Source organism: Mytilus edulis, chromosome 14, assembly GCF_963676685.1.
Source record: "Mytilus edulis chromosome 14, xbMytEdul2.2, whole genome shotgun sequence".
Lineage (NCBI taxonomy): Eukaryota > Metazoa > Mollusca > Bivalvia > Mytilida > Mytilidae > Mytilus > Mytilus edulis.
This window is the reverse complement of record NC_092357.1, coordinates 38,360,717-38,386,799: the sequence shown is the minus strand read 5'-3', so window position 1 is coordinate 38,386,799 and position 26,083 is coordinate 38,360,717. Positions and strand designations below refer to the sequence as shown.

The 26,083-nt window shown below is 31.7% G+C and overlaps 3 protein-coding genes across 3 annotated transcripts; 2 read left to right on the top strand and 1 right to left on the bottom strand.

The window, feature by feature from the left end:
- Positions 1–34: 34 nt before the first annotated feature.
- On the top strand, positions 35–10,571 carry LOC139503241 (2-oxoglutarate and iron-dependent oxygenase JMJD4-like). The gene is made up of 7 exons (XM_071293000.1): positions 35–391; positions 2,587–2,752; positions 3,602–3,733; positions 4,752–4,837; positions 5,692–5,873; positions 6,875–7,030; positions 9,921–10,571. The coding sequence occupies exons 1-7, from the start codon at positions 160–162 to the stop codon at positions 10,299–10,301; spliced, it is 1,335 nt and encodes a 444-aa protein (XP_071149101.1). The 5' UTR covers positions 35–159; the 3' UTR covers positions 10,302–10,571.
- A 1,052-nt stretch (positions 10,572–11,623) lies between these two features.
- Positions 11,624–16,841, bottom strand: LOC139503240 (protein N-lysine methyltransferase METTL21A-like). The gene is made up of 3 exons (XM_071292999.1): positions 16,563–16,841; positions 13,222–13,333; positions 11,624–12,018 (listed from the first exon to the last, which is right to left on the bottom strand). Exons 1-3 carry the CDS (start codon positions 16,818–16,820, stop codon positions 11,624–11,626), a joined length of 765 nt encoding a protein of 254 aa, XP_071149100.1. The 5' UTR covers positions 16,821–16,841.
- A 168-nt stretch (positions 16,842–17,009) lies between these two features.
- On the top strand, positions 17,010–25,488 carry LOC139503239 (uncharacterized protein C7orf57 homolog). Its single transcript, XM_071292998.1, has 7 exons — positions 17,010–17,116; positions 18,969–19,154; positions 19,951–20,074; positions 20,394–20,711; positions 21,772–21,993; positions 23,811–23,903; positions 24,397–25,488. Exons 1-7 carry the CDS (start codon positions 17,086–17,088, stop codon positions 24,479–24,481), a joined length of 1,059 nt encoding a protein of 352 aa, XP_071149099.1. The 5' UTR covers positions 17,010–17,085; the 3' UTR covers positions 24,482–25,488.
- The last annotated feature ends 595 nt before the right edge of the window (positions 25,489–26,083 follow it).

Below are 26,083 nucleotides of genomic sequence, written 5' to 3'. Positions count from 1 at the left end.
TAAATATTTAAATGAATAGATTGTTTTTCAACGTGAACATCACAATTAAAGATGTCTGCGCCCATAACATTTTACAACTTAGAGAAACAAATACTTAAATTTCTGATGTAACAGCTCTGTTTTTACATATGACGTTTTTCAGAGAAACTATTCTCGAAAATGATTCCCTACAAAGACGAGAAAATCGTGCAATTGAGAAATAATATCACCGAATTAAAACAAATTCCGAAAATAGAAGAGAAACAAACTTATCACGACTTTTTCTTGAACTATTTGCTCCCAAATTATCCTTGCATCTTATCATCAGACTTCACTAAACACTGGCAAAGTAGAAAAGAATGGTGCCTATCAGATGGAAGCCCAAATTTTGAATTTCTTCAAGTTAGATTTGGTAAAATTTTAATTTAATCTAATTTTGTTTGATGAGCTGTTCAAGCCACAGGTATCAGGTTTGTCACGCCCAATACACTTTCGCCCCCTACACATTTGCACCTGGTATGTTCACACCCAAGGTTTGTTCTCACCCATCAGGTTTGTTCTCACCAAACAGGTTCGCATCCAATTCTCAATCAAATTTTAGTCGATCTTCTTAGAATAAGTTCTCATCACTTGCTCCTTGATTTTTTATACATGTATGTCGCAATGAGAGATATAAAAAATCAATGAGCAAGTGATGAGAACTTATTTTAATAAGATTGAATTCCAGTTGAGTCATCATGGTCATGATTGTTCATGTTGTTGTTTAAAATTGCTTTGATGTAAATCCTGCATGCATTTTAATTTTATCTTGGAATGAGTAAAACATTGAAGATTTCAAATGAAAAACGCAATTTAAGATAATTGTAAATTTTAACAGCTTGACCCCTTTGATCTGAAACAATGAACCAAAAACGTAAAGCAATTTACTCTAACCAAAACATGATTATGATTTATTCAACACAAAGAAAAAACTTTGACAGAATCTCACTTTATTTAGAAACAATGTTTATTATTTTTAACAATACACTATCCAAAACGATACAATAGTAAGATTAATTCAACACATAAAAAACGTTGTCTCACTTTATTTTGAGACAATGACAACAAATATACTTATATATAAGTTATGGGATTACATTTGCCAAAACTTGATTACAATGTTATTTAACACAAAACCAATAAAAATTAGGCGCAAACGTGTAGGGTTTATACGAACAGACTTTGGGTGTGAAAGTGTAGGGTGCGAAAGTGAAAGGGACAAACGTGAATGGGTGTGAACGGACCCGGATTCCAAGCCACAGACACTTGTTTCTATCCATATACATGTATACATAAAAACCTGCCATAATAACTACCTCAGGTCTGTGCACGCTGTTGTCTACCTCTAACAGGTCACTTTCAAACCCTCTCTTGAGTGTCCACTTTTTCATTTCCCATCAATGAGTCATCAAGAGTGACTGTCCGATACAATTTTGACTATACAATAGACTTGTTCTAACTCAAAAACTTAAAATATTGATATTTTGAATTGAATTGTTGCACAATCATGATCATGAAGACAATAAGTTGTCTTAAACTGTTTCTAAATATACATCATCATGTATGTACATGTACATTGTACCATGTTGTACTAATTATGCTAATTAAAATAAGTTGATGACCTGCAGGTGAAATAATTGGAGAATTTCAGTATTAACTTTTAGGTTATGTGAAAATATTCTTTAACCCTTTACTCCATAATGACGCTTTTCGACGCCTGTGTAGTCCCTCAGTCATTTGTCAGTTGAAACGTATTGCCTATGAAAACTTTATCAGACTTGAAAAAAATTGCATCTTATATAAAAAGGTTATTCATGAGAATATCTAACTGGAATTTCATTGATGAAATGTATTAATTTGTTCATCGGTCTGTTCCTGTTTAGGTGAAAATTTTTGGTCAAGGCAGTTTTTGATGGAAGTCGAAATCCAATAAAAATGATAAACTTGAAAATTAGTGCACATGTTCCCTATGGTATTGTCTTTCTAATTTTAATGCCAATTTATCGTTTTGACCCTAATTTCACAATCCACTGAACATATGTGTAGAAAATTATACTGTCCTGCTTCAGGTTTAAAATTTTGGTCGAGGTAGTTTTTGATGAAGTTGACATCCAATTAACTTGAAACTTAGTACATAGTTCCCTATGATATGATCTTTCTAATGTTAATGCCAAATTACAGTTTTGACCCCAGTTTCATGGTCCACTGAACATAGAAAATGATAGTGCGAGTGGGGCATCCATGTACTATGGAAACATACTTGTTTGAAAGATTATATCAACCTACATTTTAACCATCTCTGTAGTTATCTATTGCCACTTTATTGAAAAGTAGATGTTTCACGAATAAAAAAAAACATTGCTGGGAATTGATTTGAAAAGGAAGCATTCTGAATATAATACTTAGACACAAAAAAATGATATAAATAAAAATAAGAAGATGTGGTATGATTGCCAATGAGACAATACTTAACAAAAACCAAATGACACAGAAATTAACAACTATAGGTCACTGCATATTAACAGTATTGATATTTTCATTCATTGATATTCAATAAATATTTTCCAGGAAATGCATGTGTACCTGTTGCCAATTGTAAAGAGGAAAAATATGGTTCACATCCAAAGTCTGAGATGACAATACATAACTTCATGTCTTACTGGGAGAAGTATAAACAAAGGGGTTACCCTGAGGACATGGACTGCTTGTATCTGAAAGATTTTCATTTTAACAGGTAAACACCTTTCAGTTACATTTTTTTTCTATTTATATCGGTAATCAAGCTACATACCGGTAGGTTTGAAAATACTTTCCTTATCATAATCTAATAGCTAATACTGATCATTATAAAAATAAGGAGATTTGGTAATATAAAAAAGAAGATGTGGTATGATTGCCAATGAGACAACAATCCACAAAAGACCAAAATGACACAAACATTAACAACTATAGGTCACCGTATGGCCTTCAACAATGAGCAAAGCTCATACCGCATAGTCAGCTATAAAAGGCCCCGATAAGACAATGTAAAACAATTCAAACGAGAAAACTAACAGCCTTATTTATGTAAAAAAAATGAAGATTGCTTAGTCATAAATGAGACAGTCTATATATCCACCAGAGTAATTCCAAAGAAAGTTGAGATCTTTCCCTGTGAAGGGAACTTAATGAATAATTCTTTTGCTATTAGAAATCTGCATACTTTTAATACATGATAATAGTTTGTGTCCATGTGTCCAGACACAAAATGCATGCTCGCTAAATTTTGTCACTAATGCAGTTCAAATGAGGTGGATAGAACCAATTATAGGTCACTGTAAGGCCTTCAATAATGAGAAAATCCCATACTGTATAGTGGGCTATAAAGGTCCCAACATGAAAAATATTAAAAAGATCAAACAAGGAAACTAAAGTTCTAAATTATCACATTACAATTCATTAAAAAAATAAATATTAGAGACATAAACCAACACGAACAACAACCCCTGAATTGGGACAGGTGAAACAGCACACCATCAAAACAAACTGAACAAATCAATCTTAATCTTGAAAGTTTTCCAGCACCGATTTTTATCTTTTTCAGAGAGTTTCCGGACTACAAAGCCTATGAAACTCCAGAATATTTTACCTCAGATTGGATGAATGAATACTGGGACAAGAGAAATGAGATTTGTGATGATTATAGATTTGTCTACATGGGACCTAAAGGTTCTTGGTAAAATTTTATGCATATCAGTTTATGTAATTTAATTGCTTGATGGCTACCTAGCTTTGATTAGAAAATATTTCATGAATTAGATTAACATGATTAATATTTAAAAATATGCAAAGATAGACATTTTAACTAATGGAAAAACTTTCTCATAAATAACCAATATCATATTGAAATGTGTAATGATAAATTGCCAGTAAAATAATTATATTATTAAATTTATGAACTTGAAATTGATTATCTGTAGAACATATACATATAGAATATTAGGTCAATGTCAGAAAAATATAAACTTTTTTGTATGTGGCTTAGAAACAGTTTTGCTCCAAATACAAAAAAGTTTATATTTTTATGACACTGACCTAATATAGTTTTTATACTGCAACTTAAATTAATTAGCTTTTTAAATCGTAACACAAATGTCAAGCTTATTTTAATCCCTTGATGAACCGCTGATTGAGGTTTCTATATTTAGCAAATAAACACAACTAGTTGCAGTATAAACAGTGTTCAGTAGGAACAAAAGCAAGCATCTAAAGATATGTTCTTAAAAGAACCAGGAATCAAAAAGTTCAACAGATGTTTTCAAAAGAAAAATGAAAAAAAAAAAAAAAAAGGTAAAATACAGAGGAAAAGTCAATCACAAAGAATAAAGAATGTTTAGGACTTTTATTAACATGATTAATATATTTAAGGGCTATTCCAGAAAAAAATGTATGGGGGGGGTTGGAAGGCACATTATATTAATAATACATGGGTGATGGGAATCAGAGCAACTTTTCACACTATAATGCACTATAATACTCAATTACAATTGTCTGGGTGGTGGGTGCTGACAAAAACTGCCTTCCAACCCCCCCATACATTTTTTTCTGGAATAGCTGTAAGGAGGAAATCAGAAAATTACAAGTTATTCCCCATAACCATTCCCAATTTTATGTTATTTTATGTTATTGTCATTGTTGAAGTTCTTTTCATTAATATTTCTATGTGTATGATTTGTTTATATTTTATCTTGCAGGACACCATTTCATGCTGATGTGTTCAGATCTTTCAGTTGGTCAGCCAATGTCTGCGGAAAGAAGAAGTGGATCTTTTTCCCTCCAGGTAGTTTTTTTTTAAGAACAATGACCACATGCAAAAATATCATTCAGAATAAAAAATATAAAATGAAATTAAAAACAACAACACTTTTAATCTTCTGAATATAACTGCAAAGTAACTATTATAACAATGATCATCATATGTTTTGCCAGCATATGATTACCTGATTCTGGGTTGTGAGTTATGCATTGCTAAAAATAGTTATTTTACTGACAGTTGCTGTCTTTAGTGTTGATTTTCCTATAACTTTGGTGAAAGTCAACTGGATATATCACATGATCATCATTTCAGGTGTTTGTTATCAATATATAAAGGTTGAGCATGCATCAATAATACTGCAATAAATTTTCAATTTAGAATATTTCTTGCAATAGTTCTTACATGTAAACTTATTCAGTCAAAGAATTAGAAACAGAAGTTACTACACAACACATTTTAATACATGCCACATGTATTGCTATGAAAACACCAGTTTGTTTAATTATTATTCTATATATTGTTCAGATTATTAATCAAGTCTTTTAATATCCTATTATTAAATCTTGTACAGAAGTGATATTGTCTAACAAGAAATATTTAGGAATGATATTGCAAGAATTATCTTCCTTTGTACAGAAAAATGGAATTACAAAGACATCATGTTATTTTTTTTCATTAAATTCCTGGACTTTAGATATTACAGACTGTTTATGCTGTTATATAGTTGTTTCAAATCAAGCATACAATCAATGTCCTCTATTCAAATTCATACAAAAATGGTGTAGTGACTAAAATCTATTCATATGCTCTTTATGATGTTATGCCTAATGTATATCCTGATTTTATGTCCTTTCTTTTCTATTGTGGTAAAATTCTAGGTGAAGAAGAATGTTTGAAAGATGTTCATGGACAACTTGTTTTTGATGTTAATTCTGAAGATTTGAAGAATCCTAAGAAATACCCCAAATTTACTGAGCTCAAACACAGAATAGAAGTAACACAGTTACCAGGGGAGATAATATTTGTCCCAAGTGGTTGGCATCATCAAGTTTTCAATCTGGTAAGTTTATTATTGTTGCCAACAACTACTGTTGATTGATGTACTTTAAAATGTACCAATTTTTGGTGCTGGGGCTATTCCAGAAAAAAATGTATGGGGGTGTTCGAAGGCAGTTTTTGTCAGCCCCCTCCCATCCAGACAATTGTATTTGAGAATTATAGCGCATTATAGTGTGAAAAGTTGCTCTGATACCCAATACCCATGTATTATTAATATAATGTGCCTTCCAACCCCCCAACCCCTCCCCCCCCATACATATTTTTCTGGAATAGCCCTGGATTGAGAAAAACTTTTCTTGGATATTTGATTTTGTGGTTTTTCAAAAATCATACAACAAATTTTTAATTCTCACATTTCAATTCGTGGTTTCCCTGTACTCATAAAATCTTGAAAGTTGGTATCCAACGAATAAATTAATGAATCAACAGTACTGCAGTTGTTGTTTCAATTTGGATGCTGCAAACGTGGTATCATTTGACATTTTTATGCATCAGCATAGTTTTTACAACACAGTCAAATTAAGAAATCAAAATAATCTCTTAAGGTGGTACCTAACACTACAGGGAGATAACTCTGTAAAATCAGCTAAACGTTTTAATTACGTTGTGTTGTTAAGGGAATATCAAGCTTCTCAATGATCAAAATAAGTGTTCATCAAACTGCTATATAACCAGTGTAATTTTTCTGACAAAACGGTTGGTTCAAATTTTTAGAAATTTTTATATTTTTGTCAAAGGGTCAAAGTAAGTACTTTGTCAAAATTTTAAGAAAATTAAACGAACCAAATTAATTTTAGTCAATGTGTTCAGTACCACCTTAAATCATTTTACCACTCTTTACTATCTACTCCCACTACTCTGGTCAAAGCATACCATAAGGTGACATCATCCTTAAGTTTTTAAAGTGACGATGAGGTTGTTGATATAGAAAATCAATTAAATTGTTCATCTAACATCATAAATTTTCTAAAGGACACAGATTTTGGTTATGTTTATTTCCAGGAGGATACTATATCTATAAATCATAACTGGTTAAATGGTTGTAATGTTGATATAAGTTGGAACTACCTAAAACAAGGACTTACAGAAGTCGAACAGGAAATTCAAGATGTGAAAGATGCTAAAATGGTAGATGGGGACTGGTACCAACATTGTCAGGTAATACCAAAGGTTCAGTCTGAATCCAAGATGGAAATATGCAAAGTCACTTGGTACGAGAAACAAACATTCAAAGCACATGTACTGTGGATTCAATATTATTTGTTGAACACATTTTCATGGATTTCTTGATTACTTGTTAAGGTGGTACTTAACTTTACAGGGAGATAACTCTGTCAAATCAGCTAAACGTTTTAATTACATTGTGTTGTTGAGGGAATATTAAGCTTCTCAGTGATCAAAATTAGTGTCTGTCAAACTCCTATATAACCAGTGTAATTTTTCTGATAAAAGGGTTGGTTCAAATATTTTGAAACTTTTATATTTTTGTCAAAGGGTCAAAGTAAATACTTTGTCAAAATTTTATAATAATTAAACGAGCCAAATTAATTTTAGTGAAAGTGTTGGGTACCACCTTAAACATGAATTCCAATGTCCAATGATTATGTTTTCTTCAGGAATTTAAGCAGAATTTGGACAAACCAGGAAAAAACAAACATCTACAAAATTCAAGTTTTCCTCAATCCACAAAAAATTGGTACCTATGAAAATAATTAAATCCATAGTATTTGTTTTTGTCTTAATTGCAAAATCATTACAATATATTTTAAATTCTTACTCCATCAGGTTATCACCACTTCAAAAAAAAAATTATATAGTAACCTAGTAAGATTTTTTTTTTTTAATTGTAATAGACCAAAAATTAAGAAATAAGTAGTTGGAGATCTTATATATCACATATTAAAACATACATCAAGCAAAAGATTTTTTTATGCCAATTTTTAAAGTCTAATGAACAATACATATGAGAAACATCCTGACTTTTGACATACATCATTCTTTTCTTACATATTTGTACCTATAAGGCATATTTATCCTGCAGTCTACATTTCTGCTATACAAGTTCCAGATGACAGATTTATAACATGAAGTGATGAATCTGTAGTATAGAAAGTCTCCTAGTATCCACCTTCTGTTGTGAGTGGCTGGTTATATTCAAATGTCTGTCCTGTTTTTAAAAAAGGTGATAAACACAACGCAATAAATTATAGACCCATATCTCTCACATGCATACTTTGTAAGATCATGGAACACATAATAGCCAGTAGTATGATGGACCACCTAGAAAATAACAATATTTTGTACGACCTTCAACACGGATTTCGAGCAAATAGATCATGCGAAACCCAACTAGTATCCTTCATCCAAGAACTAGCAAAAAATAACAACAGTAACATCCAAACGGACATAATTGTGATGGACTTTGCCAAAGCCTTTGACAAAGTTCCTCACAAAAGACTCCTCTACAAACTAAAACATTATGGCATTGATGACAACACCTTAAAATGGATAGAAGATTTTCTCACATCTCGTACACAAACAGTGATCATTGATGGTGTTCAGTCAGACAAAATAAACGTAACATCTGGTGTTCCCCAAGGAACAGTTTTGGGTCCGATCCTTTTCCTTGTATACATAAACGACTTTAACGAATACATCAAACACAGTACCCTCAGATTATTTGCAGATGATAGCATAATTTATAAAACAATACGAAACAAAGAAGACACACAAAAACTGCAAGAAGATCTCACATCAGCTGCAAAATGGGAGAAGGACTGGCTCATGTCATTCCATCCAGACAAGTGCTCAGTCCTTCAGATAACAACTAAGAAAAACCCATTAAATTTTGACTATACTCTCCACCAACATGTACTTCAAAAAGAAACATCCACAAAATACCTGGGAATAACTATACAAACTGATCTCAAATGGAACAAACATGTAAACAATATCACAGCTGCAGCCACACAAAAGCTGAACTTTATTAAAAGGAATCTAAAAGTCAACTCAAAAACAGTCAAAGAAAAAGCATACATTGCACTAGTAAGACCAAAGCTAGAATACAGCAGCTGCGTCTGGGACCCACACACCAAATCTCAAACACACCAACTTGAGATGGTCCAGCGCAGAGCAGCAAGGTACACCTGCAACAGATACCATAACACCAGCTCAGTCAGTGAAATGCTACAAACTCTAAATTGGGCAACACTTGAGAAAAGGCGAATTAGAACCCGCATCATTTTCCTCTACAAAATTATACATCATCTTGTTGCCATATATCCGACAGACCTACTTACACAATCTGATACAAGAACACGACAACATTCACATATTTACTCTTTCAGACCCATACAAACCACTAAAGACTCATACAAGTACTCATTCTACCCTAGAACCATCTTGCAATGGAACCTTCTCCCAGTAGCTGCAGTTCAATGTACTACTCTTGAAAGCTTCCGAGAACAGATTCCAATATCTGTCCTCAATAAACATCTTAACATTTAATAAATTCCACAATGTATATAGTTTTAACCAAAATGTATAGTACAAAAACAGAAGAAAAAGAAGTTATAAATGTTGAAATTTTAATTTTTATTTTTGTATTTTTCACTGTAAATAAAATGTATATCCCACGCACGCGCGGCATAGTAAAATCAGTGCCCGGCACGTTATCATCAGTATGTTGATGGAGTGCTGAATTATAACGAAGAAGAAGAAGAAGAAATTTCTGTATTCAAAGATTCGGAACTTAAAAACAAAACTCAATATATTTAAGTGTAAATGTTTATGAAGTACAAGATAAAATCAATATTTGAAAATGTATTTGTACTTGCTGTACAAACTGGATAAAAGCTCACTTTTCTCTCCTTTTCCAATTTCCTACAATGAACAAATATTGTCTAACTGCATTTTCATGTTAGTAAGACAAAAGAAAATGATTAAATTTGGATTACCTCCCTTAAACCAGAAACACTTCATCTGAAAAATAACTCATATATGTCAAAGGAAAACACACCTTTTTAAATATGAAATATTTATTTTACAGATAATGCTGAAAGCTGACAAAGGAATAAACTTTCCAGAATTCTTTGATTTCATGAGAACGATTGTTCTTCCAAGGATTGAAAGATTAAAACAGCAGACTAAATCAATTGATAGGGTAGAAAATGAACATGAAACCAGTCATATAGATACCAGATTATCAACCAAAGGGGACATCACTCAAACATTCACAACACCTCATTGGTTGAATAAGGACTGTATTCAGTTTGATATTCATCGAGTAAAATATATTTTAGAAGATATGTTGAAAAATGAGGAGTTTGCAAATTATAATGAGGAGGTTAATGGTCAACATATAAAGCAGATGGAGGAATTGATAGGCACTATTAATCAATCTATTGAATGTTGTGATGTTGACATGTAATTCTCAGTCTAGCCTGCAAATTTACAGCATTTGACTGTCCACCAGAATATTTTATCCTAATTGTTTTGTGAAATGTTATATTTGACTTCTTTACAAGGAAGTCTAATTTTTCTGTAGAACTTCCCAATGTTCACATTGAACATGTTAGAAATGAAATGTGAGGGTTTTATTGACATACAACATAAATTGTGCTTTCCCACAGGTCTCATCTTCGTTTAAGGTCTGTTTGTTCTTTGTGATTCAGCTGGAAATAAACATTATATACCTCGATTTATTCTCTAGATTGCATAAACTGTGTTTTATGCACATTCCATTCTCAATTTTATAAACTGTGTGTTATGCACATGTAGCCATTAAATGAGCGAAATGATGAAAACTAATACAATGCAGTGTAAATTACCAGTGGCTTATTTGAACTCAAATAAAGAACACCTCAATAGGATAGAGCACAAAATGCATTTATAGATATTTAAGTTGTAGATCCTTATCTTATATTAACAAAAAGTTTGAAAAAGAGTGCTGTGAATTTAAACAACCCGTCAATGCACATTGGAGCTACAAAAGAAAGTACCAGGCTCAACATTATTATCCAAACAGATGGAAAATACAAATACATGTAATCTGTGATGAAGGCTTCAAAGGTATGTGTTATAGGTAGTTTTTTCTTCATTTTTAGTTTGTTTTTTTGATTACATGGACTTATAAGAATTTTAATGCCCTTTTGTACTCAGATAAGAATTGGCAAGCATTAACTTTAATTACATAAAATACGGAAAAACCTTCAGACCTCTGAATGCCTTTTTGTGTTATTTTCAATTGTGCAGAATTCTGTCTTTATATTAATAAGTGTACCACACATTTATTATTCATGATGGAAAATTGGTGAATCTTGCAGCATTCATCTCACAGAATATGCTCATTTACAAATATAAAATGTGCAAGCCTTGTGCACGTTGCAAGATTGAAGTGTTCATTTTTCCAGTATATTATTGCTTCATGTACATGTACTTGTCAATCTTCTAGAGCAATTTGTACTTTTACTTAATAAAATCAAATTGTCATTCAAAGTACAAGAAGTAAAACAGGAATATGCATGATATGTGACTATTGTAAGGATTTTCAATGTTCTGTTGAGCATCAGTATTTGAATAGCAAGTTGTACAAGCCTACATTTAATAAGTCAACTATCCTGTACTCTGAGTTGAAGACCAAAATTTGACCTATAATGTTTTACTTTTATAAATTGTGACTTTTATGGATAGTTGTCTCATTGGCACTCATAACACATCGTCTTATATCTATATATAACACATTTATGACATTTAGCTCAATATTTTTATTTTTATTTTTTTACATAAGAAAATCTTAATATCTTTATCCTTGTCATGCAAGACTTCTTGGAGCGTAAAGTGTTTCTGTACCATGTCTAAAAATCTTGTGTCTCGATCATATCGTATTTTACACGACAAATATATTTTTGTCTCATCATGGCTGAGATGTTGTAGTGTCGCTAACAAAGCATCAAACACTTCCTCCACATAAATGACATCAGCACCTAGAATTATATCGTACTTCTGAGGAATTTTATGAAGGTCTCTTGTCCAGTCTAAGATTTTCACTGAATATTTGACATTTTCTTTGTCTTTCAGATTATCCTTTAAAACACGTTTTAGGTAGGGATAGACTTGCTCCCTGTCTGTGATCACAACATTGGCTCCTAAAATTAAAAGCGTTTTGTATTATTTACATTGTCATGATTATAGATCATTATAGTTATTGAACAATTACTTTGCAGACAAGTGCTCCACTGACCACGCTGACAAAACTTGAAAAGAGCAAACTTAAATTTTTTGTGTCATTTTGGTCTCTTGTGGAGAGTTGCCTCATTACCAATCATACCACATCTTCTTTCTATGCCCCACCTACGATAGTAGAGGGGCATTATGTTTTCTGGTCTGTGGCTCCGTTCTTGCGTCCGTTCCTCCGTTCGTCTGTCCGTCTGTCCGTCCGTTCAGGTTAAAGTTTTTGGTCAAGGTAGTTTTTGATGAAGCTGAAGTCCAATCAACTTGAAACTTAGTACACATGTGTTCCTTATGATATGATCTTTCTAATTTTGAAGCCAAATTAGACTTTTGAATTTCACGGTCCACTGAACATAGAAAATAAAAGGGGGAGTTTCAGGTTAAAGTTTTTGGTCAAGGTATTTTTTGATGAAATTGAAGTCCAATCAACTTGAAACTTAGTACATATGTTCCCTATAGTATAATCTTTCTAATTTAAATGCCAAATTAGATTATTAGTATTACCCAATTTCACAGTCCATGGAACATGGAAAAGGATAGTGCAAGTGGGGCATCCATATACTTTGGACACATTCTTGTTATATCTAGACTTTTTAGATTTATCAAGTATTTAACAATGAAGTCAAAAGTGTTGTGGGTCTGTAAGGAGTTAAAGGGATCTGCACATGTATTGTTTACACCCATTACCATGTTTACCTTTAGTTACAGGTGGATATATATTTATTTCATAAGCATTCAAACCACAATTTAAATGGCTTAAGTCAGTCAGGGGAACTACTTGTACAAGTTATTATTATTTACTTGAAGAAGTAAATAATAATATACTTTATATACAGGTAAAGTGTTGTATTGATATATTTTCTTAGAAGGTTTGAATAATCTCCCCTTATTTTCTTACAAAATTTATTTGTACAAGTAATTTTTATTTTCTATTATACAATCCTTAAACTTAGCAGGTTTTGGGATATGAAAAAATTCCTTAAACAGTTTTTCTCAGGTTAGCTCATAATCTTTTAATAGAGTTCAGCATTTCATCTCATTTATTCAACAAAGAAACTAAACCACTGCCCCCCCTGCCCCACCCCTAAATGCCTCTAGTTAAATATATAAACTCTTACCAATCAATGCTGCTACAATGCCAACAATCCCTGATCCTGCTCCAAGTTCTATAACTTCTTTGTTTTTGAATTCTTCTTTATACTTTTCTATGAACTCACAAAGAACTATTGCCTGCAAATGAAATTAAAGCCATGTTCAACTCTTTTCTTAGATTTTTTCAATGTTCCAATATTTTAGGCCACATAAAAAAGTATGTGTGGTTCCAGTTACATTTCAAAAAAAGTTAGGGTAGGTAGGTAGGGATTTTTTTTTTATTTTATGTTTTTTTTTTACATTGAGTCTATGGGAGCAACGTTCTGACTTTAACAGTGCTTAATGAAAAATGACAATAAAATCTTTAGGGTAGGCTATTTTTAAGCCAAAAAGTAGAGATGGTAGGGTTACTGGAACCACACATATATTTTTATTTGGCCTTACAAGATACATTTATAGTACATGGATAGATTGAAAGACATATACTTGATTGCCAATGAGACAACTCTCCACAAAAGACCAAATGAAAGAGAAATTAACAACTTTAAGTCACTGTACGTCATGCTGTATGACTTTCAACAATGAGCTAAGCCCTGAAATTACAAAAGTAAACTAATGACCTAATTTATGTACAGAATAATAGGGAAAAATTATGTTATTTTACATTGATTCGCTACGTAAGCTGGAGTAAAAGTATGTAGCTTTCCAATAAATTGGTAGGGTGACTGTTAACAGCTTTTATCATGTTTATATTGGGTTTGGCCATGATACGAACAATTTTACACAACTGTATTTCATAAATGAAAAGAAACAAAAAATAGCTAATCATTGAATTTTTATTTACTGATATTTTTTTGAACAGCTAAATCTGTAAAAGTAAATATAATCAGTCAAAATAGTTATGGATTCATTTGTCCCAAAAACATGCTCATCCTAGGTATTCCAATTTCAACTCTATTAAAATTTAATTTCAAAGTAGACACATGTATGTATTGCAAATTATAGGCTTCAAAACACAAGCTCAAGTGTGCCTTTCAAAATAATACACCTTATTAGGACAACTGGGACCTAAGAAAAGATGAACCAAAAAATAACTCCTTATAAGGCTTGGTAACAAATTAATTGTTTATGTTTATAAACATTGCCATCTGTTCCTGTACATGTTGCCGTTTTCAAATCGATTCTATCTTTAATACTTTTTGAGAAAAATGCAAAGGAAAGAAATTACTTCAAGGGGATATAACTCTCATAGGGGATGATGAAATCCTATGCAGCCTCATATGGTAATACAAAATGATTAGATCTACCTATTGTCCAAATAAAGTCATGATATCTTTAAAAACAACGAGGGGGGGCCATGTTGAAAAAAATCAATAAAAGGGAGATAACTTCTCAAGGGGATGATGAAATCCTACAAAAGTTCATCTGGTAAAACTTCATGATGAGGTCTATCGATGGTTCAAATTTTGTATTGATAACTGCAATAGAAGCGGTAGGAGGGCTTGCCAAAAAAATGCTGGAAGAAAAAAAAGAGAAAAAAAAAAAAAAACATTAGAAAAACAATAAGGTCTTTCCTCGCGTAGAGGAAAGACCTTAATTAATAATCTGCAAAACTACCTAATAAAAACATGGCGTATCATTCAGGACATGTCAAACAATTTTCATCAATTTAAAACATTCCGACTTATTCAAGTATTGTGAACAACAACTGACATGTGTCATTGTGTGAACATCAAATTGAACCACCCTGAAAGACTCTAGTTGGACCACATTTAAGGCCACACCTTATCAGTTTCAAAGATCACTCTGACTTCTGTTAATCTACATGTAAGAGGAAATTTGTAAATGTTGGACAGTGCCAATTGTTGAAGATGCAAATAGATCTATTTAACCTAGGTAAGCAAAACAGGCTCTTTAAAGTCTTTAGTGATTATTGTTTCTTTCTTTCAGACAATTTTATTACACTGACGTGTTTTTCAAACTGGGTAAGAACTATTGATAATGTTTTGATTCATTTTCATTTAAAAATATTATTTTTGAAAATTGTTATTAAAGCTTGCTTTTTTCACAGAAAATATTTTTTGTTGTCTATCTTCCATATACCTGATATATAGTATACAATGATATATATCTATTTGGAATTATATTAACCGTGAAAAACTGTTTTTAAATGCAAATATGCAAATATTTTTATCTGTAGAGATTCTTAATGTATAAAGTTTTAAACAGTCAGATTTTCATGGCTGGATATTTATTGTTTTATGTTTTTAAAATATAAAAAAAAATTATGATTAATTGCAACACTTTCAAAAATATTTATTAAAATGATATTTGTACTGTCAGATTGAAATAATTATAAGTTCCCCTTGTGTACTGTGTTAATTACCTTGGGTAATCATATTAATATTCATTCAATTAGGCAACTTGATAAAACTCAAAATTATGACACCTCAATTTTGGATTAAGTTCTTTTGAATTGCAACTTTTTAATTAGCATGATTAGAAAATAGCAATCTTGTATATTAAAATGTTTCTGATACTTCATTGTTCCATGTATACTGTTTGAAAAAGCAGGGTTAAATATTTAAAAGTTGAATTTTATATCCTACGTCAGAGAATAAAAATGTCATAATTAAAAAGGGGAAGGTTTAACATGTTTAATATTCAGAGACAGATCTAGAATAAATTATAAAAGAGCTTATTTAGCAAATTAAATATATATAGATATAGGAAGATGTGGTGTGAGTGCCAATGAGACAACTCTCCATACAAATAACAATTTAAAAAGTAAACCATTATAGGTTAAAGTACATGTCTATAACATGTTTAAGACCTTCATCTTCTATATTAGCAGTGGCGGATCCAGGGGGAGGGTTCTGGGGGTGTGAACCCCTCCTTTTTTTTTTGGACAATCAATGAATTTGAATGGGGACATATAGTTGAAAGCATTGACACAAAACCCTGAACAATGCTAAATGGGACCAAAGTTCTTTCATTTTTATTTAATAAGTCGACAATAACACATATATGTTATTTTTCTCTATACTAAGTGTTATATCCTTGACTGATCATCATAGATGAGGGGGGATAGGACCTTTATCGGGACTCCGGGATCGGGTGTTTTTAAGCTCGGGATTTCGGTATTGACCTTTTCGGGATTCGGGAATCCTTTTTTCCGGATTTCGGGATGTCGGGATTTGCTTTATTTAAATTCTGGACCTCGGGATTTCGTTTTTTCAAGTCCGGGATTTCGGGATCAAGACCCCTCCTATCCCCCCTCATAGATAACACCTATTTCATAATTAATGCATTATTCTGTATGACAAATCAAAAATATATATAATCGTTTATCATGTGAATAGCTTACAGCATCCCATACAACTGCTGCAACTCCTAAATTTCCCCAGTCCTGTTTTATCACAAGTTCTGTCTTGGCAAAATTGAAAGTCCTGGACGTTTTAACCAATGGTGACAATTTGCTCTCATCGTATACAACTACGGCTGTGGAAGGCTGTTGACAAGACATTCCACATGTTTCAGTATCAAAACAATCAGTAAAGTGCAGTGTCAACACTGTAATTAGGGCAATTAGTTTTTGCCTGCTAAAGTGAAAGAGAAACCACATTGGACGATCACGTGACCTTTACAAAGGAAGTGCGACATTTACGAATCTTATTTTTTTAATTTTGAGACCAGTTTGTTCGTACTCTAATGTATTTTTTTATTAAGTAAATACAAGTTTTCATATGCTCTTCAATTTAAGTTTTCAAAGTGGTCCTTTAAAAATCAAATATACTTCTTTTAAACTTCTAGCTTTAGAAGGTCGTTGCTAAGTGAATACGTACACTTCCGGTCTGTTTGTTGTTCTTTTTGGGTCAATACATGAAATTATGGCCACGAATAAAAACATAAACGAATGTGGTAAGTAGATTAATTGACCCTATAATTGGATCTGTCCATCAGATATATGGAGTGATGAAGAGTCATTGAAAATGATTACATTACAAAGTCATTGGAATTATTTCGATGTTTTTTTTTTCAAATCATAAAAATACCAAATGTTTAGTCTCAATGAAAACTTGTAAGATTTACACAGCTACATTGTATGTTTGTTCAATAGGTGCAATTTGGTACTGTAGCATTGTAGTATGCATTGACAACTTGATAAAGAATGGGGGGAAAACTTGCCAATCTGTCTTTCTTCTTCCTCTTTTTTAATTGTACAACAAAATGTCAGAATTACTGAATACCGAAGAATACTTGTCGTTGCATATATACATGAACATATACATTTTGTAGTTATTATTTGTACAATACAATGTATTTTTTTAACTGAAGTGTCTAGATTTTTCTTTGGAAATATTGGTCACTGGACAACATTGGCTAACTCCAGCTTAATACAGCTCAGGTGGATTTTGTTGTGACCACCCGTCCAGGGTGGGAGTGGGCACTGGGTGGGCAAAATTTCTAACTTGTCCACTCTGCACACCATAGGAGTGGGCATACAATTTCTTTGGTTAATAAAAAGGCTTGCAAGTACAATCAATTGAAAAAAGCAGATAAGCATTTGTAATCAATATTTTTACAGAAAAAGAGATTATAGCTGGAGTGGGAACAGGTGGGCTGTCCAAGGTGGAAAAAGCAAAATTCACCCGGGCTGTTGTGTACGTAATATAAATCTTTGAGTATCCTTGATACCAAGATCTGTCAGATTTTTGTTTTGCTATAAAATCTTATGTTGAATACATGTACTCGTGAGGTACACTGAAAAATTTCAAAGTTCATGTACATTTGTAACCTTCCTTACATTATTATGAATTTATATTATTTTTTTGTTTTTTCTGAAATTTCATTTTGGGAATTAGATATACAAATTTGCAAGAAATTGTATGATATATACAATATGATAGCTGCCTTCACTAGAACAGATTTATGGCAATGCATTAAAAGTGCAACTGTTTGGGAAATAAGTAAATGGTGTTGGATTCATTAGTACATTGAATTTCTTACTGTTAATCAGTATAATAACATCCTGTTTTACATGGCTGATTTTTTTTCTGTTACTATGGATTCATTTTTTTCATGGGTATTAATTTTCATAGATTCAGTAAACATTGCATTCTTGTGATTATTTAATTTCGTGGTTTTGCAAAAGTATGAATACACGCCTATAGAACATTTGTATTATGTTGAACACTTGAATTCGTGGTAAACATATACCCACAAATTCCACGAAAATTGATATTCCCAGAATAGAAATAAATCCACAGTACATTTTTCATTTTTTGTATATCAATGTACTTAAAAGGGAGTCTCATTGGGGGTTCTGATCGGATCCCGCTAACTGTTTTATCAGATTCCTGTATCCCGCTTACACTATGTACGTAAGCAATTCTCATTTTTTTGTCATTTCCCGGGTCCCGCTAGACCTCATTTCCCGTTTTCATGACAATAATTTGGCTTTCACGTGTCACGCTTACAAAAAATCTTCAATCCCGTGTCACGCTTAGACCCCAATGAGACCCACTTAATAGATATAAGAAGATGTGGTGTGAGTGCCAATTCAATGAGACAACTCTCCATCCAAATAACAATTTAAAAAAGTAAACCATTATGGGTCAATGTACGGCCTTCAACACAAAGCCTTAGCTCACACTGAACAACAAGCTATAAAGGGCCCCAAAATTACTAGTATAAAACCATTCAAACAGGAAAACCAACGGTCTAATGTTTAAACTCTTTTTGAAAACAACTGTAATTTGTATCTTTTAAGGTTGGTTCTACCATGCCCCTGCTAAACCAAAGGTACCATCTGAGCCTGTGCCATTACCAGCAACCTCACAGATCCCAGGACTGAATGCTGAAATAGAGGGACAATACCAGGATGATCCAATTAAACCATTGTTTCGTGAAACAGATTCTAAATATATCAGACTGGCCAAACAAGGTGGTCGACAAAGTAAGTCAATCTAGTTATAATATTTCTATTCTAATTTATATATAGACCTATAATTATACGGTTGTCTTTTGATTTAGGCTTGATATTTAAATTAAAAGTGTAGCTATATTAAGTGAACAATTATATTAATTTAGTCTTAAGTTTTGGGTTTAATGTTGTCTTTTCATCTTCTTCTTTCTCCATGATGTTGTCTGTCTATCTTTATTATAAGAAAACCACAGAAAATTTGTTTATATCATTACTTTCTTTTTAATAAATTATATGATGATTAATCATGTTAATAAAAAATTAAATTCCATTCGGTGAACTAACGCCTGTGTGAATCATTTCGATAGAGTCCCTGAAGTGGATACCTTGGTATGTAAGGTTGTCAAATTATGCAAATGAATGCAGCATTAAAATAATACTCCAATTAGATACCAAGCCTAAGGAACAATTTCATGTATCAGATAATAGTAAAACAAACTCAAGTTACATTGTAAACAAACTTTAATTTTCTATATTTATCTTATCTATTTATAACTCTGCATTGCTACTTTCACTTTTCATTGTTTCTCTCACCATGACGACGTCAAATTCAATGCACCACTTTGAGTACTTCAGGGATTATTTTCTGTATAAAAATTGTTCTGATGAAGCCTGCCGTGCAGGCGAAACATGTAGACCATAGCAAATAAAATTGCAGACCATTTGAAGTGTTGTTGTCAATTTGGAGTATTATGTTAATACAAAGTTGAGTGTTTTGATGAGTATTGTCTAATTCATTAATTTAATTGATTGTTTTTGTGAATTGTAGATCTGTTACAGTTCAAAGAAAATCCAAACATGCGTGAAAGGGCACCAAAAGGTTATCCCAGGCCTGAATGGTTTTATCTTGAGGATAATGCCCTGGAGGATGCTGAATTGAAAAGGACTGAACAGTAAGAGATCTTTAAAAAATATTAAACTGTCTTTGGTAGCTAACGTACATGAACAAGTTCTCTAATGATGCATGTCATTTAGAAAGGCTGTTGGATTGATTTTGCTGTTACCAAAAAACATAAAAAGGTCAATTGATACCATAGGGCATTCAAAACTTTTAAGATAAAAAGAAACTGACAATGTCATGGCAAAAACGAATAGCATCAAACAGACAAAATTCAAGTCCACAAAACACCAAAGCATATAGAGCTACAAATTTCCTTGTGTTTAGTAACTTTAGTTAGTTTCCTGTTTGTTATTTTTTCTTTTCTTTTATAGAATCAATCATGACATTGAATATCAATACATGGTTCCTGAATATATGGTTCATGAGGAATGGAAACCTGAAACAGACTGCTATGAGAGACCAAGAAGACAACCCTTCTCCTTCGATAGGTTATCAGCATTTGAGAGGGATGGAGACACAGTTACGGATAAGACAGTTAAATTACCAGAAGTTAAAAAACCTGGTTTTGGTGTTCGTAGTGCTAAGCCATTGAAGACAAAGCCAAGACCACAAGAAAGGACTAAACCATCAACAATAGCTAAACAGTCCCAGTTAGAACTGGAACGACCTCATCTTAAATATTTACCATTGTAAGCATAAATTTAGATTTTTTTTTTTGGATATTCATTATTACTAAAACCTTCTTGAAATATATACAGAAATTAGAGTTCAGTGTCTTCCACATTGTCTAAACTTGGTTTCATTCTGAGAATTTTATTACAGAAAGTGTTTTATATTGTAAAGCATTTCTTTTTAACAGATTTTCTCCTTTGCAACAACTGATTTGCTATTTTAGCATTATTTGTCAGAACCAGACTGGAAATGTAACAAAAACAGCATTTCTAATTTTTTATTTAAAAAAGTACCTACAGCTTGTCTCAGATTTTTTAATATATTGATATTGGAATAAAATATCATAGATTTTTGATTATCAATATAAAATTTTGTTTGCAAGAGAAAGATATATATTTTGTGTCAAGTAGCTGATATTTTTTGTTATATCTCTGTTACAAATTCTGAAAATATATATTTTACAATGTTTAATATGGGATGAATGATTCAGAAACCCTATAGTTTTAACTTTGGCTGTCTCTCTGTCAGCAATTTTTGTAAAATATGTAAAATATGTTATCGTGAATTGATTTTGTGTTTCAAAACTGTTTGTTTTCATTTTCAAAATGACTTAGAATCTTCAGAAACAATGCTACCCTAACATGAATTAAAATATATAGATGCTTAAATCTGTTTCATTAGATCTCTGCAGGATAGTTGTCATATTGGAAATATAAAAAAGAAGATGTGGTATGATTGCCAATGAGACTTGTATCTATCCACAAAACACCAAAATGACACAGACATTAACAACTATAGGTCATCATACGGCCTTCAACAATGAGCAAAGCACATACCGCATAGTCAGCTATAAAAGGCCCCGATAAGACAATGTAAAACAATTCAAATGAGAAAACTAACAGCCTTATTTATGTAAAAAAAAAAATGAATGAAAAACAAATATGTAACACATAAACAAACGACAACCACTGAATTACAGGCTCCTGACTTGGGACAGGCACATACATAAATAATGTGGCGTAACCATACCACATCTCATTGTCTTATAAAACTAAAAAAAATGATATTTATTTACAGACCTGAGGGTGATACAAATGGAAATGGCAAATCATCTATGTCAAAGATCCTAGGATATGAATATGAGAAAAAATGGCATGACGATATCAACAAATGGCAATTCAAACAAGATAAACTGAGAGCACAACATAAAGCCATGTTAAATGAACAGGAAAAAGAACAAGGGGCATCAGAATACAGATCAACCTTTGGCAAACCAGCAAGACCCCAATATGTCCAAGAGTAAGTATAATATAACAGCATTACATAAAACCAACGTTCAACAAACCTAATTCCAGTAGAGCGCAATTTCCCTGAACTACATGTACAGTCAACTCTCGCTATGTCGAAGTCAGCCGGACCAGAGAAATATTTCGAGATACACGTAGTTCGACTTAAACGAACACCGGAAGTTCGACAATCTAAGGGACACAACTCTTGTTTAGCTTGGTAAAGCTAAAATAAATCCGGGTGAATATGGCAAGGGGATCGATATTCTAGTATCAGATCGATGTATTTGTATGTCACAGTCTTTTATTATTATGATGACATTATTTTTATTTATTCAATTCTTTCAATTAAAAACAAATCCTATGGCTTTTCCAAAAGAGTAATTTCCAATTGATAGTTTCGTTATTCAGGTCGGTTATAGCTGCCAAAATTGTTTATTCTCGGATACAAGAGATTTAAGAAAATTTGAATTTCTATTCATTATGTTTTATCTCACTCTTTCTTTTCAAAAGAAAATATAACAAGATTAAAGACGCCGTTTGAGTAGTTTTTAGGTGATCATCAACGGAAGCCACAATCCTCACTTTATACACACCCAAGCTCATTAGTGTAAATCACAAATTAATTGTTTTGTAAACATTTTAAATACTTTTTCATGAACATTAACAATGTATCACTAATTATTTGTCAAAATTCTATAAAAGATAATCTTAGGTAAACACTCATGGAAATAGCATGTCATAAATCAATACAGTGGTCAGTGACCGGAAATTTAATTACACGTGTATTGTCAGATTAACTATTCAATCCATTTAAATCCCGGAGGTCCTGTTTTGACATATGTGTATTAGTTCAAGATAAAAAATGAATTTTGAATGCTTTTGTTAACCTTGGGACCGTAAATTTAGTTCGACTCAACCGAAATTTCGACTCATCCAATTTCGACTCATCAGGAGTCGAATTACATACTTGTGTATGGAATAAAGTTCGGGACCACGTGAAAACTTCGACTCATCCGAAATTTCGAGTCAACCGAGTTCGAGACAACGAGAGTTAACTGTATTCAGAAAATATTGCAATGTTTTTATAAATTTCAAAAATAAGACAATATCACATTAGGTATTAGGAAGTTTTACATTTTTGTAAGTTCAGGAGTAATTTTCCTTCTAAGAATATCTGCAGTCTTAGAATTAGGAGATAACTGTATTGTATTTTAAGATTCGACGGCATCAATTGGAGATTTGACGGTCGCAAATTAAGTTTACTGGCGACGCGTTATCTCCATTCTAATGAAACTGACAGTAAACAACGTTAAAACATGTATTTAAAATCTGTCATATGCCATCTCCGCTTGCGCGTACGTTCCATAGCATCAATTGTCAATTGATGCCTTGTAAATAAGTGACGTTATCCAATCAAAATGAACGTTACAAAGGTTGTTGCATTAGAATTCGCAATACGGTGTACTAAATACATAGATGAATTTCTGAATTGAAAGTATAAAATGTAAAATTGAGAATGGAAATGAGGAAGTATAAAATGCATTTGTTTTACTCACACTATCAAAATCAAAATGTAGTCAAATTCTACTAATAGCTGAATATTAAAGAGTTTAAATCATACACTGAAAACATTTTCAACAATTCTACAGATTTTACACAATTAATTTCAGTGTAACATTGAACATGTGGTGTAAAACAAATATTTACATGTTTATTTTAAAATGTGCATTGAAGGAGGTTGCTAGTTAAAATGAATTAATTTGTATCTTTAGAAACTAAATTCCCGGAGCTTTACACATGAAAATATATTATTGTTGCTTTTTACAGAAAAGGAAGAAAAGTATATGAGACAAGATCGTATAAATCACCAACTACAGACAAAGCAGTGAATCAAGAAAAAGAATTGTTTAAATTAACAAGGTATGATTCTTAATTATGATTATAGTGAAACTTTTGAGAAGGCATTGATAAAACTCGACTAAATTACACAAAATAACCAAGAAGACATCCATAGTTCTGACCTGTACCATAATGAAATGAATTATTAAATGTAGGTCAATAACCAGATATTAAGCAAATGAAAGGAACGAAAAAAGATAGAAATAAGTGATAGTTCTATGTATTTTAAATTTGTACAAAATTATTTTAACTTTAAACAGCTTGAAAGATTTATTAATAAATGGGTAATGATGTTTTAAATTGACTTTCCATGCAAGAGATGTTACATTTATATTTCAGATTTTACATCAGATTTACAAGATAATGCAACTTTTTTACTGTAATGCAGCTCGCTGCATGATTTCTGTTGAACTAATGTTGCTCATCAAGAAACCTTAAATTCTAAATTAGTAATTATCAAGGGTTCATAATTTAGAATTTAACAAAGATTTACAATATAATAATTATTTTTCAGATTTAAGAATGTTGGTTCCAAGATAGATTCTCACAATCCACTAGTAACCTCAAATTCAAACAGACCAGCAGTAGCCAGCCATTAACATGGGCAGGCAATGGCATTTCATCCCCACAGACAGACAATGGCAGGCCATTGAAAATAACAATTACTGAAAAATAAGATATCCAATTGGACAAGCTTTGAAATATTTGTATTGCCTATAAATTTATATACCACAGAAACAATTAACAAGCTTAAGTATTATCAATCAGAGATATTTTTTCATCATGAGCAAATTGTGAATGGTTTGCAGTTTGGGAAAAAATAAAATATGGTTTATTTTAAGGGACTTATGTATAGCTTACCACTCAGTGCAATTATGTAATGATTTAAATGAAAACATCTTTATTTAGGGGTCAGTTATTTTGTTGTTAATTATTTTCATTTTGTTTTTGAAGTTGTTATGGCAGATTGTATAAAAAAAAATTCCATCAGTAATAAAATAACTAGTTTTAACAAATGCCTTGTTTCCAATGATTTTAAAACTATTGTTACTTTTTTTTATTGCATCATTTTAGAAGGTTTATTTTTATAGTCAAATGATAACTTAATTTAATTTTTAGAATTTGAAATCTTTGATCTTGCCAAGATTAAAACAAATTCATCACTCTAAGCTAATCAGCAATATATCTTTTCATCGAGATTTACAGTACACTAGCAAGACTTTATTTTTAATTGAGATCAATTTTGTAAATGGGAGATAATTCAAGTTGAAAAATTGTGGTATAGGGGAGATAATTCAAGTTGAAAATTGTCCATGCATTAATATACATTGGCTACCTTCATTTAGTATACATTATGTATATGTCTTGTATGTTTATTTCTGTTAGAGGTCAGATTATTGTCAAAAGAAAGTATTATTTTATTTTTTGACTTTTCATAACATTATACTTTTATATTATAAGAAAATTACTGTTGTTGAATTTTCTTTACATTTGTTAAAATATATATTTTTTTCAAAAGAGTTTATGTACTACATAATTATTTTTGCATTTGAAGTTGTTGTGCAATTTTGAATGTAGATATAATAAAGAGAGAATGATAAAAATGTTTAATATCTATTTGATTGATATAGGGCCTTTCAGTTGTAACTTTTATAGATAGATATAAGAATATGTGGTATGAGTGCCAATGAGACAACTCTCAATAAAAGTCACAATTTGTAAAAGTAAATCATTATAAGTCAAAGTAAGGCCTTCAATACAGAGCCTTATCTTACACCTAACAGCAAGCTATAAAGGGCCCAAAATATGTGTAAAACCATTCAAACAAATAAACCAACAGTCTATTCTATATAACAAAAAAAAAGAAACAAGAAATAGTTTCCTGACTTGAGACATATGTATTTATTTATTAGGGGTTGAGGATGGAGTACTAAAGAGAACTAACAACCTCAGCCAGAGTTCAAATGAGAATATATCTCAAGAAAATTTCACATCAGTAGTATGATTATTAGTAGTGGGGTACTGAATTTTCAGTTAATTCATTGGTGTTTGTGAACCTTGAATCAAAGTGTTTCACTACAGATTTTTTTTCTATTGTCTTGTATGCAGAATTGGTTAAAACCATGAAATAAAGTATGTAAAAATGTATCAATGGAATTCAATTGATAACTCATGCTACTTAAAATTGGCACCAAGGAACC